We start from the raw sequence: 17,115 nt of genomic DNA on the forward strand, positions 1-17,115 counted from the left end.
ATTCAGTGTTTCTCAACCTTGGCCACTTGAAGATGTCTGGACTTCAGCTCTCAGAATTCCCCAGCCAGCGAATGCTGGCTGGGGAATTCTGGGAGTTGAAGTCCAGACATCTTCATGTGGCCAAGGTTGAGAAACACTGAGCTAATTTTAACCACAGTCAATGTTATGGTTTAACTTTAACTTCTACCCTGGGGCTGATGCCAACTCATCGTGGATTAATTCTTTTCCTAATTCCCCTCCTTTGATTGTTGTTGTTGTTTTTTTTGCAGAGATTATGGCTGATGTCATAAAGAAAGTAAAAAAGAAGGGAGAATGGAAGGTGAGTTCAAAACAAATCAATGGCTTTTTCCTACATAGACTGTTTGATGCTTATATCCCACTGCCATTTGGCCTGGTTTCTGATTTAGTCTATCGTCTGAGTTTGCACAACACTCAATCGCGTGCACATAAGAAAAATGAAATTCAATGGTGAAAAGAGTAAGGTTCTGCATTTAGGAAAGAAAAACGAAATGCACAGGTACAGTATAGGTGGTACCTTGCTGAATAGTAGTAACTGTGAAAGGGATCTTGGAGTCCTAGTGGACAACCATTTAAATAGGAGCCAGCTGTGTGCAGCAGCTGCCAAAAAAGCCAACACAGTTCTAGGCTACATAAACAGAGGGATAGAATCAAGATCACGTGAAGTTTTAATGCCACTTTATAAGGCCTTGGTAAGGCCACGCTTGGAATACGGCATCCAGTTTTGGTCGCCAAGATGGAGAAAAGATGTAGAGACTCTAAAAAGAGTGCAGAGAAGAGCAACAAAGATGATTAGGGGATTGGAGACTAAAACATAGGAGGAATGGTTGCAGGAACTGGGGATGTCTAGTTTAATGAAAAGAAGGACTAGGGGAGACATGATAGTAGCCTTCCAATATCTCAGGGGTTGCCACAAAGAAGAGGGAGTCAAACTATTCTCCAAGGCACCTGAGGGTAGAACAAGAAGCAATTGGTGGAAACTAATCAAGGAGCAACTTAGACCTAAGGAGAAATTTCCTGACAGGGAGAACAATTAATCAGTGGAACAGAAGTTGCCTCCAGAAATTGTGAATGCTCCAACACTGGAAGTCTTTAAGATGTTGGCTAACCATTTGTCTGAAATGGTGTAGGGTTTCCTGCCTAGGCAGGGGGTTGGACTAGAAGACCTCCAAGGTCCCTTCCAACTCTGCTATTGTGTTGTGTTGTGTTCTGTTGTATTGTATTGTATTATTGTATTGTATTATTGTATTGTATTGTATTGTATTAAGAATAACCAAAGAACCACCGGGAAGACTAGCAAAAATGTTTCCAAACAGATCACCAGAATGCTGGAAATGCAAATAGACACAGGGAACATACTACCACATGTGGTGGGCCTGTCCTTCAACAAAAAAATATTGGATAAGGATAAAAAAAATGGTTGGAGGAAATGGTAAAACAGTAAATAGATTTAAAACCAGATCTATTTCTATTAGTGACATTTCCCTTCTCCGTGTTTTTCCCAGGTGCTGGTGGTGGATCAGCTGAGCATGCGTATGCTGTCCTCCTGTTGCAAAATGACAGATATCATGACGGAGGGGATAACAAGTAAGTAGAACTTTGGGGCTGTGCTCACACCTCCCATTGGGACCCAAAATCTGTCCCTTCTTGTGCACAACCTGCAACATTCCTTTAGGATGAATCTCTCAGGGAGAATGTTCAGATGTCTCTTCTGAAATCCTCAAGGATACAGCTCCTTCTGCCTCCAGGAAGCTAAGAAAGGAAAGCGAGCTGGGGATGGGGAGATAACTTTCAAACTGAAGTGATCTCCAGGTTTGAATCGGAGCTAAGGCTCCTTGAAACCGCCCAACCTTCGTTCTGATTTCCTTCTGCTCTCTTTTCTTTCTGGCAATCTCTGCTTGTCCCCGTTGGGCTTGACCGCATCCAGTTGTAGAAGATATTAATAAGCGTCGAGAGCCGCTACCTAGCCTGGAGGCTGTGTATCTCATCACTCCATCCGAAAAGGTGGGTTTTGTGTTCGTAGGAAAGCTATCCATGTTGGGTACAGCATCCTAACAGAACAACTGAGTTGGAATCGGGGGGTAAAACGTCAAAACGTTTTGCCCCAGATCCTATTTTTTACCTTTCTAACACCGCAAATTAACTCAGGCTGATATTCTTGATGAGAAGTAAACTGAATCTATTCAATCTTCTTTCTCAGTCGGTGGAGTCTCTCATTGCTGACTTCAAGGAACCCCCCAATGCCAAATATCGAGCTGCGCATGTCTTCTTCACGGACTGTAAGTATGGAATAAACTGGGGTTCCATCTCTGGGTTGCAATATTTTTGAAGTGCCACCCCGTTTTCAGGATCTGACTTATGGCCACACATCAAACTGTAGTTCATCTGCAATAGAAGCAGCTGCTTTAATGAGATCCCGGCCACGTTCACCTGAACTAGCTCTGTTTCCGGGTTCACACAAGCCGCTTATGGATTTGCCTAACATGATGCTAAGTCAATAAATGAATTCCAAAGTAAGGCTAATCCAAGCCAGCATCTCATGCAAAATCCTAGATTGTGTGAAAGCAGCCATTGAACAATCTAAGATCTTGCATCGGAAGTTCCTGAACTGAACTGTGGATTGATTGATCTATCTGACTTTCAAAGAACGCCCCCAAATCCTTGGATCCTAATCTCTTCTGGGACCATTCTTCTTGCTATCTTTGAGTGGGTGGGATAATCTGCAGTTATCCACTTTAGAGAAAATTAACGGGTTTGTTCGTCTTGTCTAAGCTTTGTGTTTGCTGTGTCTTTCTGTTCTCAGCTTGCCCAGATTCCTTGTTCAATGAACTGGTCAAATCCCGGGCAGCCAAAGTCATCAAGACTCTGACGGAGATCAACATTGCTTTCCTGCCCTATGAGTCCCAGGTAAACTGTTGACTGAGCTAGAAGTGAAGATAGACTATTTGGATGTAACTACATTTAGATCCATTCATTCTGTTTCTCCTCTGGACTGTCACTGCTCTGTCTTGTTGGTGCAAGTTTTCTTTGTAAAATGCTCCAAAGTTTTGGACAAAATGACCCAATGTTCTTCAGATGCCTTCAGACGTTGTGGATGCTCCATCTCAGGAGGTTGTTAAGAAGAGATTGGACACCTATTTGTCTGGAATGGTACAGGGCAGGGGTCAGCAACTTGTGGCTCCGGAGCCACATGTGGCTCTTTTATCCCTCTGCTGCAGAGAGAAGCAGCCAGGGCTGATTCTCCGGTGCCTCATCTCTTGTTTGGTCTTGTGGGCGCTTCTTCCGGCCCTTGTTGGTGCTGGGTGTGCCTTGGTCACTCAGGGAGGCACGCAACCTGCTCTCCGCCCCAAGACACTGGCCCAACCCTGCCACGGCGTGGCTGGGGTGGTGGTGTTATGTGATTGGGTGGAAGTGAGTAACATGGAGTTGGCCATGCCCAACCAGTCACATCGGTTGTTAAATTGTTGGCTCCTGGTGGGAAACGGGTCCAAATGGCTCTTTGAGTGTTTACGGTTGCAGATCCCTGGTATTGGGTTTCCTGCTTGAGCAAGGGGTTGGACTAGAAGACCTCCAAGGTCCCTTCCAACTCTTGTTATTCTGTTTTGGTCTTCATTTCTTACTGCCCAAGTCATCTTCCCAAACACTAGGAGAAGAGCAGTCCTCCTACCCGTGCACCAGCAAATATTCCCTGCACCAGTTAAGATAGCTAAATGTTGCATCCACTTGCAATAGGATCCCCATAGGATCTCTCAAGCTGCTTTAGTATAATTCACGGTTATATCATCTCATGCTCCCCTTTTTTGAGGTTTTCTGATTGCTGAGTAATTACTGGAAAGGATCAGCAGGCATCTACAAATGGGGCAAAGCAGAGCTCGAGTGTGTTATGGAGAGGAAAAATTAATAGTCTGGATTTGTCTGCTGGTTTTCTGTTCTTGCAAAGAGCAGGGTTTATGCAATTGTTCCCTTCAAGGCACCAAGATTGCTTATCCTTCTCGTCATCACTGCCCTCCGATGCTCATCTGCTCTGACTGCTGAGATTTTGTGATGCGTGTTGCTTCCTTTTATACATGCACACACACAAAGACACACACACCTCTGTTCACCCCCTCTTCGCTTCCATGCACTTGTGTTTTCCTTTGCCCATTGGTGGTTGCTTGATCTCTTCTAAGCTGTTGTGCAGTTGTGTAAAGCCTGCCTCCCTTTCCACCTCCTCTCTCGTAAGAGCGAAAACGGGGGAAGTGAGGATCAGGAGAGGGAAAAACAGATGGCAGATGGTTAAGCGGCATTGTAAATACACAGCAGCAGATTGGGTTCTCTCTCTCTCTCTCTCTCCCTCCCTCCCTTCCTCTCTCTCCCTCCCTCCCTCCCTCCCTCCCTCTCTCTCTTTCTCTCGTTCTCAAAGCACAGTTCTTGGAATACAGAGCATTGCTACAGGGATTAAATGATGGAGATACATATTTAAAAACTGGGCATTTTCACATATATTCCTACCTGGGGTAGAGAACAGAGGATCCCAGGGCTGGAAGGGACCTGAGAGGTCATCTAGTCCAACACCCCCTGCTCAAGACTGGAAACCTTATACCACCCTGGTCTCTGGATGGTCTTACACCATCCAGAGACTGGATTGATATATCTGGACTGTGGATTTGAACAGAGGTAGATAGGTCAGTTTCCCCGAACTGGATAGGTTGGGCAAAATTCTCCAAGGCACCTGCGGGCAGAACAAGAAGCAATGGGTGGAAACTAATCAAGGAGAGAAGCAACTTAGAACTGAGGAGAAATTTCCTGATAGTGAGAACAATTAATCAGTGGAACAGCTTGCCTCCAGAAGTTGTGAATGCTCAAATACTGGAAGTCTTTAAGAAGATGTTGGATAGCCATTTGTCTGAAACAGTATAGGGTTTCCTGCCTAGGCAGGGGGGTTGGACTAGAAGACCTCCAAGGTCCCTTCCAACTCTACTATTGTATTGTAAAGGAACCAGAAACCATTCGGTGCGCTGAACACAGCAGTGTGTTTATCGTTGCTCGCCTATAGACAGGAATTTTGAAGCATATGAGTTGCACAACTACTCAATAAATACTACAAAGTTTTAGGGAGAATCTAAATTCCGTATTCTCCGTGTTGCTGCAGAGGGTCTCCCCCTTTGGGGTCTTTTTGTGGGGGTCGGAGGGGGGCAGAAATCCTGACTTGGGGTCTGCTTCAGCCTCCTGGTGGGGGGCTTTGGGCGAAGGCTGGAGGGAAGAGCCGCTGGTGGAGAAGAGCCGGAGGGCTTCATTCCAGTGGGACTGCATCATGGCCTGGAACTGGCTGACTATCTCAGCCCACTGATCCTCCAGGCGCCGGCACCTGGCCTTGCACTCCTGCAGGTCTTCCCTCTGCTTGGAAAGCCTATGCTCCTAGTCCACAGTGAGGTGCTTCTGCTGAGCCTCCTTCTTGGTCAGATCCAATTTGAACTGAGCTCTTTTGCCAACTCTTTCTCCTGGGGGCTGCTTAGCTCCAGCAACCGCTTCCTGTTGGGGTCCTAAGGAGCCTGGGCGGGCAGCCGAGGACTGGCCGGGAGGGGAGGGGCGAGTAGAGACTGCCAAGGGGCCCCTCGACGTGAGTGACATCAAGTTGGCCACGCCCACCCAGTCACTCACCCCCTAGCCACGCCCACCCAACTGGTCATCAGGCAGATCATATTAGTGGTCCGCGGGATGTAAACGTATGAATTTAGTGGTCCCTGAGGTCCGAAAGGTTGGGGGCCCCTGATTTATACTATCTTTCCTTCTATTTTTTCTGGGTTCTTAAAATCTGCATAACACAAAATATACGGGTATGCACAAAGTACCCAGCGCTATAAACAAGGATGCATATGAATGTATTCTGACATGCATGTGACACCTTAATCACGTGAGAATTGAAATTAGACCTCGGACAGACTTCCTCCAGCCCTTTAGATGCCTGGCTTCCTTCTCCTTCCTAGGTGGGGAAAGCCAAACATGGGGGAGGTATTGAATTCGAGCCACTTCCGCTTGAGCGTCTCAGCTCCTTTGCTTTTTTCCACCCTTGTGATGCCTACTACAGGTTTACTCCCTGGATTCAGGGGACTTCTTCCAGAGCTTCTACAGCCCTCACAAGGCTCAAATGAAGAATCCGATTCTGGAACGCTTGGCAGAGCAGATCGCAACGCTTTGCGCCACGCTGAAGGAATACCCGGCTGTGCGATACAGGGGGTGAGTAAGGGGAGGGCTCCCTCTCCCTGTGAACCGCTCAAGCTATTCTAAAAAAAAATGATTAAAGAAGCTCATGAGAATGGAGGGGAGGGGAGTGTTTGTTGCATGACGATGAAAACAGAAGAGAAATTTGAGCCCGGTGCATTGTCCTCTTTTGGCAGGGATTACAAAGACAATGCTATGCTGTCTCAGCTGATCCAGGACAAATTGGATGCTTACAAAGCTGATGACCCAACCATGGGAGAGGTGAGTGAATCCTTGGAGTTAAAGAGAATGGATTGTTGTATCTGGACTGCGGGTGTTCTCACCGAGAGCAGGAAGCCAACTCCTTGTCCTGACAAAAACCCCTTTTATTAATTGGCTGTGAATTCTGCTCATTCGCATCCAGCAAAGTCTTTCAAGGGAGGATTTAGGATCACAGACCTTATCTGGCTTGGAGAGCAGCCAGGCTGATATCTGCAGAACTTGGCAAGGAGTCTCGGAGAGTCACGAACCAATGAAGCGAACTGATTTCACTCCACTCCCCTTTCACTCCTCTTTCATTTCCCCTGGGAGGGGTAATTAATCATCCACCTGTGGCCTCCCTCCCAAGTCGATCCCTGTTCTTTAGCTGTTCTCTTTGTCTGGCAATTCTGCGCATGCACACACTGGGAACAGGCTCCAGCTGTTCTTCTGCCTCACTGATCTCTGACTCCGAAGGCAGCTGATAACTCGGCTACGGCTCTGGCCAATCCTCTCTTCTCTACTTCCCCTTCCTCTCTTCTTCTCCTCTCTCCTCTTTCCTCTCCTTCTCTTCTCTCCTACTCTTTTCCTCACCTCTGCTTCCCTCTCTCCTATCCCCTCCTTTCCCCTCCCCTCCTTTCCCCTCCCCTCTTCCCTTCCACACTTTTCGCTTGGCTTACATGGTGCATTTCAACATCTGAGCAAGCTCGATTTAATATTGATGGTATTAATGGTTACGTTCCAGCAATCGTCTTTCACATTAATAATTTTACATACCTCCTCCTTTTAAATGTATACATATATGACAATTCCATTTATTATCCCCCTCCTAGGTGCATATTTTTTGGACAAAATGTGGATAGTTCTGATGGCTTCTTGGTTTGTTCCCCCCACCCCCCAATCCAGGGTCCAGACAAAGCTCGTTCCCAGCTCATCATTCTGGACCGTGGCTTTGATCCCAGTTCCCCAGTGTTGCATGAGCTCACGTTCCAAGCAATGAGCTACGACTTGCTACCCATTGAAAATGATGTCTACAAGTAAGGTTCTCTTGTTTACTTTATGTACTGTCACATATAAAGGGCACCTTACACGAAGTCCCCAGGACTGAAAACTGTTCTGACCCAGGCTTCCTTAAAAAGCAAGAATCAGAGTCTTGGTCCCAGCAAAAACCCCTTTTATTTACACGACTGTGAATTCCTTTCATTCACGGTCAGCAAGGCTTTAGCAAACGTATTTTAAGAGGAATGTTTATCAACACAAACCTTATCTCGCTTGGAGAGCTGCCAGATAACTAGTTTCCAACCGCAGGGCAAGGCAACGCTTGGCCCAGAGTCTCTTATAGTCACAAACAGAACTTTCCACTCTTGAAACAACCGAAAGAACAAATTGTTTCCTGCAAAAGCCCCCTCCCCATTTGCTCCTCCTTTGTTTCCTCTGGGAGGGGCCAATCACCTCCAAGGTGTGGCTTTACTCCTAAGTCGACCCTGCTTTCTTAATTGTCTTCTGGCAGCTCTGAGCATGCGCACACTGAGAACAGGCTCCATCTGTTCTTCTGCCTCACTGCTGTCTAGCTCCCTCTCTGCCTCCGACGCAGAGCCCTCGTCTGAGCTTCCCTCAGTCCCCAGGACTGGCCCATGTTCCTCCCCAACTATCCAACTCTGTTGCCAGCTCTCCTGGCCACTGGCAGGCCACAACAAAAACTTCATGTCCCCTAAAAGATATTGGACTAAAATCCACACATGGTTGGAAAAAAATGATACAAAAACATATAGACTTAAAACCAGAGATTTTTTTTATTGGGAATTTTACCGGAAAGATATATAATAGAGAATTGAAATATCTGATTGTAAATGTGTTAACAGCGGGCTAGAATTGTATTTGCTAGAAATTGGAAAAAAATGAGAAAATACCAACGCAGGAGGAAGTCATTCAGGAAGTAACGGAATGTGCTGAAATGAGTAAATTGACATTTGAAATTAGAGAACAAGAAGATAAACAACATGACAAGATATGGGATTTATTTTATCAGTGGTTAGATTAAAAAAACATGGAAATGAACGACCCTAGAGAATTTTATAATACAAGAATTATAGAATGACACAGAATACAATATAAAGATACATCATGATTGGATAGATTTAAGATGATCTAATGAATCGTTATAATATAAATGAGTCCAATATCTGGAACATCATGTTTAAAATGAAGGAATAATAGTGATAGCTAAATAAATGTGGCACAATGATAATAAGGTAGACAAATATATTTGACTTGATAATATGTGGTTTCATATAAATTGCAAGCGAGGACTCTGGAAAGGATGCACAAAAATCTTGCAACCAATTGACACGCTGCATGTAATTGAAGATGGTTTTATGGTTTGGGTTTTGTCTATGTCTGTCTAAAAATAAAAACTCTTTAAAAAAAACTGCATGTCTATTTTGGTGCCCCTCAAAGCCCAGAAACATGTAGATTTATTGTATGAAGTCACCGATTTGTTTGTTCGTGTTCTCTTTTGAAATCCCCAGGTATGACACAAGTGGAATCGGGGAGGCCCGTGTCAAAGAAGTTCTACTCGATGAAGATGATGACCTCTGGGTTACTTTGCGCCACAAACACATTGCCGAGGTGTCCCAGTAAGCATTTCTCCTCCTCCTCTTCCTCCTCCTCCTCCTCCTCCTCCTCCTCCTCCTCCTCCTCCTCCTCCTCCTCCTCCTTCTTCTCTATGGCGCATGGAAAACCTCAGGTGGGAAGAATCAGGACTACACATGAAGTTCATGCCTCCACACGAGAATCTAGTCAACTAACGGACAACTCCAAATGGGTGCTAGTTGAGAGTTAATGGCACTCAAGAGGAGTTCGACTTGTGGGGATGTAATGATTCAAGGCTGATTCCCCTCTTGCCTCCTACCCCAAATTCTGCCTGTCCTTCTCCCACATCAAACCCAGGATGAGCCGTCAAAAATGGATTAATTTTTATAGCCTCCAATATTTTTCAAGTTTGCTAGGTGCCAAGTATTCACCTCTTTGCAGTCAGTTTGCTTTTCAGACATAGAATAGAATAACGGAGTTGGGAGGAACCTTGGAGGTCTTCTAGTCCAACCCCCTGCATAAGCAGAATACCCTATACCACTTCAGACAAATGGTTATCCAACATCTTCTTAAAGACTTCCAGTGTTGGGGCATTCACAACTTCTGGAGGCAACTTCTGTTCTACTGATTCATTGTTCTAACTGTCAGGAAATTCCTCCTCAGTTCTAAGTTGCTTCTCTCCTTGATCAGTTTCCACCTGTTGCTTCTTGTCCTGCCCTCAGGTGCTTTTGAGAATAGCTTGACTCCCTCTTCTTTGGAGCAACCCCTGAGATATTGGAAGACTGCTATCATGTCTCCCCTGGTCCTTCTTTCTATTAAACTAGACATACCCAGTTCCTGCAACCGTTCTTCCTATGCTTTAGCCTCCAGTCCCCTAATCCTCTTTGTTGCTCTTCTCTGCACTCTTTCTAGAGTCTCTGCATCTTTTTTACATCGTGGCAACCAAAACTGGATGCCGTATTCCAAGTGTGGCCTTACCAAGGCCTTATGAAGTGGTATCAACACTTCACATGATCTTGATTCCATCCCCCTGTTGATGCAGCCTAGAACTGTGTTGGATTTTTTGGCAGCTGCTGCCCACGGCTGGCTCATAACGAAATCAATGCCCATTTATACCAGTTGCTCACCTCTACCATAGCAGCAAACCTCTTTCAAGCATTGTTTCAATGCAAGCAATCCAAAATCAAAGAAATGTTTCCATGTACGCTGCATCGATTCATCTGGTGGCTTGCTTCGATTGGAACCATGAATGCAACTTAGTTTGCTTATATTTGTCATTCTTTTCCAGGGAAGTCACCCGATCTCTGAAGGATTTTTCTTCCAGCAAAAGAATGAATACCGGTGACAAGGTAAGATAAAAAAAAATTCGAAGGTCTCTACTGATGACAATGCGGTGAAAGATATGGTGACTCAGTGGCTAAGATGCTGAGCTTGTCAATCAGAGAAGTTGGCAGTTCGGCGGTTCAAATCCCTAGCGCCGCGTAACGGAGTGAGCTCCCGTGACTCGTCCCAGCTTCTGCCAACCTAGCAGTTCGAAAGCACGTAAAAAATTCAAGTAGAAAAATAGGAACCACCTTTTGTGGGAAGGGAACAGCGTTCCATGCTCCTTTGCCATTGAGTCATGCCGGCCACATGACCACAGAGACGTCTTTGGACAGCGCTGGCTCTTCGGTTTTGAAACAGAGATGAGCACCGCCCCCTAGAGTTGGGAATGACTAGCACAGATGGGTGAGGGGAAGCTTTACCTTTATCTTACTGATGACAAGGTGATTAGGAAAATATTAGAATGTGCAGGAATGATTGGCGATTAAGGAGAAAGAACAAACTGAATATTATACAATATGGGAATTATCTTATCATTGTTAATCTGTAAAAGATATTGAGACTCTAGAAAAAGTGCAGAGAAGAGCAACCAAGATGATTAGGGGACGGGAGGCTAAAATATACAAAGAACAGTTGCAGGAACTGGGCATGGCTAATCTAGTGAAGAGAAGGACCAGGGGAGACATGATAGGCAGCCTTCCAATATTTGAAGGGCTGCCACAGAGAGGAGTGGGTCAAGCTATTTTCCAAGACCCCTGAAAGCCAGACAAGGAATAATGGATGGAAACTGAACAAGGAGAGATTCAACCTGGAAATAAGGAAGAATTTTCTGACATTGAGAACAATCAACCCATGGAACAGAAGTTGCCTTCAGAAGTTGTGGGAGCTTCATCCCTGGAGGCTTTCAAGAAGAGACTGGATCTGTCAGAAATGGTGTAAGGTCTCCTGGTTGGGTGGAATGGTTGGACTGGATGACTTACAAAGGTCCCTTCCATCCCTCTTAATCTGTTAGGTTTTAGCGTTTGATCCCAAACGCTAGAATATTGAGAATTTAGAATTCAAGGTATTTGCTGAGGATCAACCTCTCTTTCTACATTTCAGACCACCCTGAGGGACCTTTCCCAGATGCTGAAAAAGATGCCCCAATATCAGAAAGAACTCAGCAAGGTATTGTTCCTTTTCTACTGGCTTAAACGTAAACCCTGCCACCAAGGGCCTAGAATGTTACATATTGCAGAATGCTAGTTAAGAATTGTGGGAATTGTGGCTCAGCTTGTTGTAGAAAAAAACAGGACACGCAAGCCAGCTCTTCAGGGAAGGAATAGTTTATTTGTGCAGGTTCATAGCAAAGAATAAATGGCCTGAACAATGAGTGACAGGCAGGAAATCCCTTGTATAGTTTATCGCTTTCAGATAAAGCCATCTGCTAGCTTTGGATACACCTCTCAAGATTTGCCCCTGAGTTACAGCAATATTATGTCTACAGGAAGTAATAATACATAGTCAGCCAACGGTCAACTTTAGCATACATTTGGGGAAGTGAATTGTGTCTTTCCAGACAGATTTTAGAGTCAAGCCAGCAGATACATTAGAGACTTTTGCTTCAGCACTTTTCATGTGCATGCTTCCTAAAAGCAAACGTTTGCAATTTCTATATATGAACAGTTAAAGCTTAATATCATGAGACCCTAGTTTGGTTCAGGCTTGAGGCCTACCTACTTTGGTTCAGCCTGCTACCTCAAGCTCCATTGGCTGTTGAAACATGGACGGAAACACGCAGAGGAACTTGAGTGGAAATTCAATGTACTCATCAGAGTTGTGCCCCAGTGTTTGTGATGGGCTGGGAAGGGAGTGTGCTAGAAGAGGAATCCTTGGTGCCCTCTGAGCTTGGTAGCTTTCTTGGAGACCTTTCATTACCCATGCTAGGTAACATCATCAGAAGAGAGTAGAGTTTGCAGAATGGGAGGAGAGGAGGAGGAAGAGGGAGAGGAGGAAGATGACAACTATGAGAGTAGGGTTTGCAGAAAGGGAGGAGCAGGAGGAAGAGAACGATTGTGAGGTCCTTGGTGCTCTCTGGGTTTAGTTGTTTTCTTGTGAACCTTTCATTACCCAACTAGGGAGTGGGGTTGGTGGCGTAGAAGAAAAAGAGGATTGGGAGGAGTAAGAGGACTGTGGGGGGCTCCTTGGTGCTCCCTGAGCTTCGTTGTTTTCTTGCAGATGGTTCTTTCCCCAAACTAGGTAACATCATCAGTGCTAGTCACGACTAGCACTGATGGTGTTACCTAGTTGGGCCATGAAACGCCTGCAAGAAGACCGCCAAGCTCAGAGAGCACCGAGAACCTCCCGAGCTTCACAGATTCTTCTTTTTTGGTAGAAAAGAGCATGTTCAGATTGCTGAACTCTTCTTCTTTCTTCTTGTGTTTGGCCAGTATTCCACTCACCTCCACCTGGCTGAAGACTGCATGAAGCACTACCAGGGCACCGTGGACAAACTCTGCAGAGTTGAGCAGGTAAGACTGCTTATGCCGTTTGTGGGGGGCCGTTTCCCAAAAGAAGAAGCTCTCCTGGGAGCTGAAGCCTTTAGTTCCCAGTTCATCCCAACCTCATCTGGGCAGGAGAAAGCTTCCCAACGGTGTTGGCACAGGGAATTGCAGGGAGATGTTCTCTCTTGCCAGGATCTGGCCATGGGCACCGATGCCGAAGGGGAGAAGATCAAGGATCCCATGCGTGCAATTGTCCCAATCCTGCTGGATGCCAACGTCAGCACTTACGACAAGATACGCATCATCTTACTCTACATTTTTCTCAAGAACGGTAAGAGACTCTTCTCTAGGCTGGAAGTCTTTGGGGAGACCTGGGGATATTTGGCTTCTAAGAAAAAGGGACGTGGCCGCTCAGGGGCTAAGACATGGAGCTTGTCGATCAGAAAGGTCGGCAGTTCAGCGGTTCGAATCTCTAGCACCACGTCACGGAGTGAGTTCCCGTGACTTGTCCCAGCTTCTGCAAACCTAGCAGGTTTGAAAGCACGTAAAAAATGCAAGTAGGAAAATAGGAACCACCTTTGATGGGAAGGTAACACCGCTCTGTGCGCCTTTGGCATTGAGTCATGCCAGCCACATGACCACAGAGACATCTTCGGACAGCTCTGGCTCTTCGGCTTTGAAACGGAGATGAGCACCGCCACTTAGTCAGGAACAACTAGCACACATGTGCGAGGGGAACCTTTACCTTTAGAAAAGAGGAGATCAGCTATTCTCCAAAGCAGCTGAGGACAGGACAAGAATAACAGAGTTGGAAGGGGCCTTGGAGGTCTTCTAGTCCAACCCCCTGCTCAAGCAGGAAACCCTATGCATAACGGATGGAAGCGTATCAACGAACCAATCTAGAATTAAGGAGGAATTTCTTGACAGTGTGAACAATCAGTGGAACGACTTCAGAAGTTGTGAATGCTCCAACACTGGAAGTTTTTAAGATGATGTTGGATAACCATTTGTCTGAAATGTTTTTTTAAAAAATTTTAAAACGAACATTTCATCATTCATCAGTGTGAGTACCAATTTTTTGGGTGTCATAATAGTTATAGAATACCACCAAATTCTTTATATACATCTGTTCTTATTTTACCCTTGCAACTTAAAATATCTCGTTATAACATTTCTCTTCCTAAATTATTTAATTTTATATTTTTTATCCATATTCATTTTCTAACCAATGATAAAATAACCCCCATATATTATAATAATCAGATGCTTCCTTTCCTTTCATTGCTAGAGTTAATCTAACTCCTTTCTGCACAATCTAATATTTTCTTAATCACATTTTCATCTTTAGGGATTTCTTCAGCTTTCCGATGTTGTGCAAATGTAATTCTAGCCTCAGTTATTACATGAATAATCAAATATACATTTTCTTTACTATATTTCTCCAGTAAGATACCCAACAAGAAAAATTCAAGGTTTTGTTTTGTTTTTTAAGTTTTTATTTTTGGGCAGACAAAGACAAACAAGACATAAAACATAAAACCTTCTTCAATTACATATAGCATGTTGTTTGGTTATGTATATGGCTTTTGTGCACCTTTTCCATAGTCCCCACTTTCAATTGTATATAAAATCACAGATTATTCATCAAATATATATGTATACATCATTATCATTGTAAATCATTTGTTTGGCTACAACTATTATTCCTTCATTTTGAACAAGATATTCTAGATATTGGATATATAATATGTGTGTGTGTGTGTTGTATTTGAGCTGATAAATAAATAAAGGGAGACTAATATAGATCTATATAGATCTATTTCAAGCTATTTAGCTCTCATCAGCTAGCCATACCCTTGCTGGGAATCGAGCCTGAGGCAGATGTGTTAACCATTGAGCCACAGAGCTCGACTCCTTATCAGCCAGCCAGGGTGTATGTATGTATATGTGTGTGTGTGTGTGTGTGTATGTATGTGTATATATATATATATATATATATATATATATATATATATATATATATATATATATATATATACATACACACACACACACACACACACACACACACATACATACACACACACACACACATTTCATTGCATCATTCTTACTTATTTAATAATATACCTTTGTATTATCATCTGTATCATTCTATTATTCTTATATTGTAAAAATTCACCAACATTTTTCCTTTTTTAATTTTTTTTATTAACAAACTTGTAAAATACACACACAAAACTTAGACATACACATTTACACAATACAATACGAACAGGAGCTTCCTGTTCTAATAGCAATTATCAATCGATACCGCTCACCTTATATTATTTCCCCTTTATTGTATTTCATTTGGATTTCACCATTCTTAACCCTCTTATTTTATTCATAACTATTATTTTTTTGAGTTTTGTTATATTCCTTCATTGATTCTTGTTTCTTTCCTCCATCCACCTATACCATTTATCCCATATCTGGTAGAATTCTGATTCTTCTTTTCCCTGGATTTCTTTAGTTAGTTTGTCCATTTCAGCACAATCCATAACCTTTATTATTTCATCTTCGCTTGGAATTAATTTGTTTTTCCATTTCTGGGCAAAGGCAATCCTTGCCGCCGTAATTATATGTAGCATTAAATATTGGATTTCTTTTTTTGTATTTTGCAGACATTATTCCTAATTAAAAAAAACTTCAGGTTTCCATTCTATTTTAACCCCCGTTATTGCCACCAGCCAATTTTTGATTCTTTCCCCAAAAAATTTAGCCTCCTCACAGGTCCACCATAAATGGCAATATGTTCCATCTATTGATTAGCATTTCCAACATTTTGGGGAGGTATTTGTTAAGATTTTAGCTAACCTTGTTCCCCGACATTTTTCCATTTCCGTGTTTTTTTTTTAACTAACCACTGATAGAATAAATCCCATACCTTATAAAATTGTTTGTCGTTTTCAAGAACAATTCAGGTTTTAAGTCAGTGTGTTGCTGCGTCATTTTCTCCAACCACGTTTGAATTCTTGCCCAGTTTTTTTTCCGTACATGTCCACCCCGTGTGATAATATGATCCTGAAATGTTATAGGGTTTCCTCTTGAGCAGGAGGTTGGACTATATATCCTCTAAGGTGCCTTCCAACTGTGTTATTCTACTCTAGGCTTGGCTCTTGCATTCCTCCCAAGCCTTCTTTGCATAACCAAACCTTCCCACTCCACCTCTTCCCTGGGTCTGTTGTCGGGTTGCGAGCGGGAGGGAGTGCATAGAGAGTCGCGCACGACAAAGACCGCACAACTGCTGTTTGTCAGTGCGCATGTGTGCTGATTGCATCTCCTAGAACTTGCATGTATGGTCTTTCCCCATCCTCCCCCAGGGATCACCGAGGAGAACCTGAACAAACTGATCCAGCACGCGCAGATCCCACCTGAGGACAGCGAGATCATCACCAACATGGCACACCTTGGGGTGCCCATCGTCACAGATGTAAGTATCTTCAACGTGAGCTTGTAGTTGAGAGATAGTTCTGCAATGGTGGTAGATAAACCTTTGGGATAGTTGATATTTTGAGAGCCTGGTGTAGATATTCTCCTTAAGCAGCCACCTTTGGAACTTAAAACATTTTCCATAAAAATCTACCCTGTCACAGATTTTATCTGTTTAGCAAATGGCTAGCTCCTCGCTGCTCTCTGAGCTTGGTTGATTTGCTGGAGATATTTTGTGACCCAACTAGGTAACATCATCAGTCTAGAAGGGAGGAGGAGGAAGGGGGAGGGGGAGAAGAAGGAGAGGAGGAGATTAGGGGTCATTTGTGCTCTCTGAGCTTGGTTATTTTCCTTCAAACGTTTCGTGCCCCAACTACGTAACATCAGTGCTTGAAGGGAGGAGGAGGGAGGAGGAGGAGGAGGAGGGGGAGAAGAAGGAGAGGAGGAGGAAGAGGAGATTAGAGGTCCTTTGTGCACTCTGAACTTGGTTATTTTCCTTCAGACATCTCGTAACCCAACTATGTAACATTATCAGTGCTTGAAGGGAGGAGGAAGGAGGAGGAGATAGAGGAGGAGGAGAGGAGGAGGAAGAGGAGATTAGGGGTCCTTTGTGCTCTCTGAGCTTGGTTGTTTTCCTGGAGATATTTTATGACCCAACTAGGTTACATCATCAGTGCTAGAAGGGAAGAGGAGGAGGAGGAGGAGGTAGAAGGGGAGTAGAAGGAGAGGAGGAGGAAGAGATTAGGGATCCTTTGTGCACTCTGAGCTTGGTTATTTTCCTTCAGAC

The 17,115-nt window shown here is 44.1% G+C and overlaps 1 protein-coding gene across 2 annotated transcripts in view; it reads left to right on the forward strand.

Annotated features, from left to right (window-relative positions):
- The window catches only part of STXBP1 (syntaxin binding protein 1), a 34,921-nt gene that overhangs the window by 10,770 nt on the left and 7,036 nt on the right, over positions 1-17,115 (forward strand). For both annotated transcript variants that reach the window (XM_032232556.1, XM_032232554.1), the window contains exons 2-15: positions 270-319; positions 1,524-1,605; positions 1,946-2,022; positions 2,219-2,297; positions 2,822-2,925; positions 6,086-6,234; positions 6,396-6,480; positions 7,363-7,493; positions 8,985-9,092; positions 10,337-10,397; positions 11,473-11,538; positions 12,801-12,881; positions 13,047-13,185; positions 16,220-16,329. In XM_032232556.1, the coding sequence (XP_032088447.1) occupies positions 270-319; positions 1,524-1,605; positions 1,946-2,022; positions 2,219-2,297; positions 2,822-2,925; positions 6,086-6,234; positions 6,396-6,480; positions 7,363-7,493; positions 8,985-9,092; positions 10,337-10,397; positions 11,473-11,538; positions 12,801-12,881; positions 13,047-13,185; positions 16,220-16,329 (1,322 nt within the window). The remainder of the gene's footprint in view (positions 1-269; positions 320-1,523; positions 1,606-1,945; positions 2,023-2,218; positions 2,298-2,821; positions 2,926-6,085; positions 6,235-6,395; positions 6,481-7,362; positions 7,494-8,984; positions 9,093-10,336; positions 10,398-11,472; positions 11,539-12,800; positions 12,882-13,046; positions 13,186-16,219; positions 16,330-17,115) is intronic.

The sequence above is a fragment of the Thamnophis elegans genome, chromosome 16 (genome assembly GCF_009769535.1).
Source record: "Thamnophis elegans isolate rThaEle1 chromosome 16, rThaEle1.pri, whole genome shotgun sequence".
NCBI lineage: Eukaryota > Metazoa > Chordata > Lepidosauria > Squamata > Colubridae > Thamnophis > Thamnophis elegans.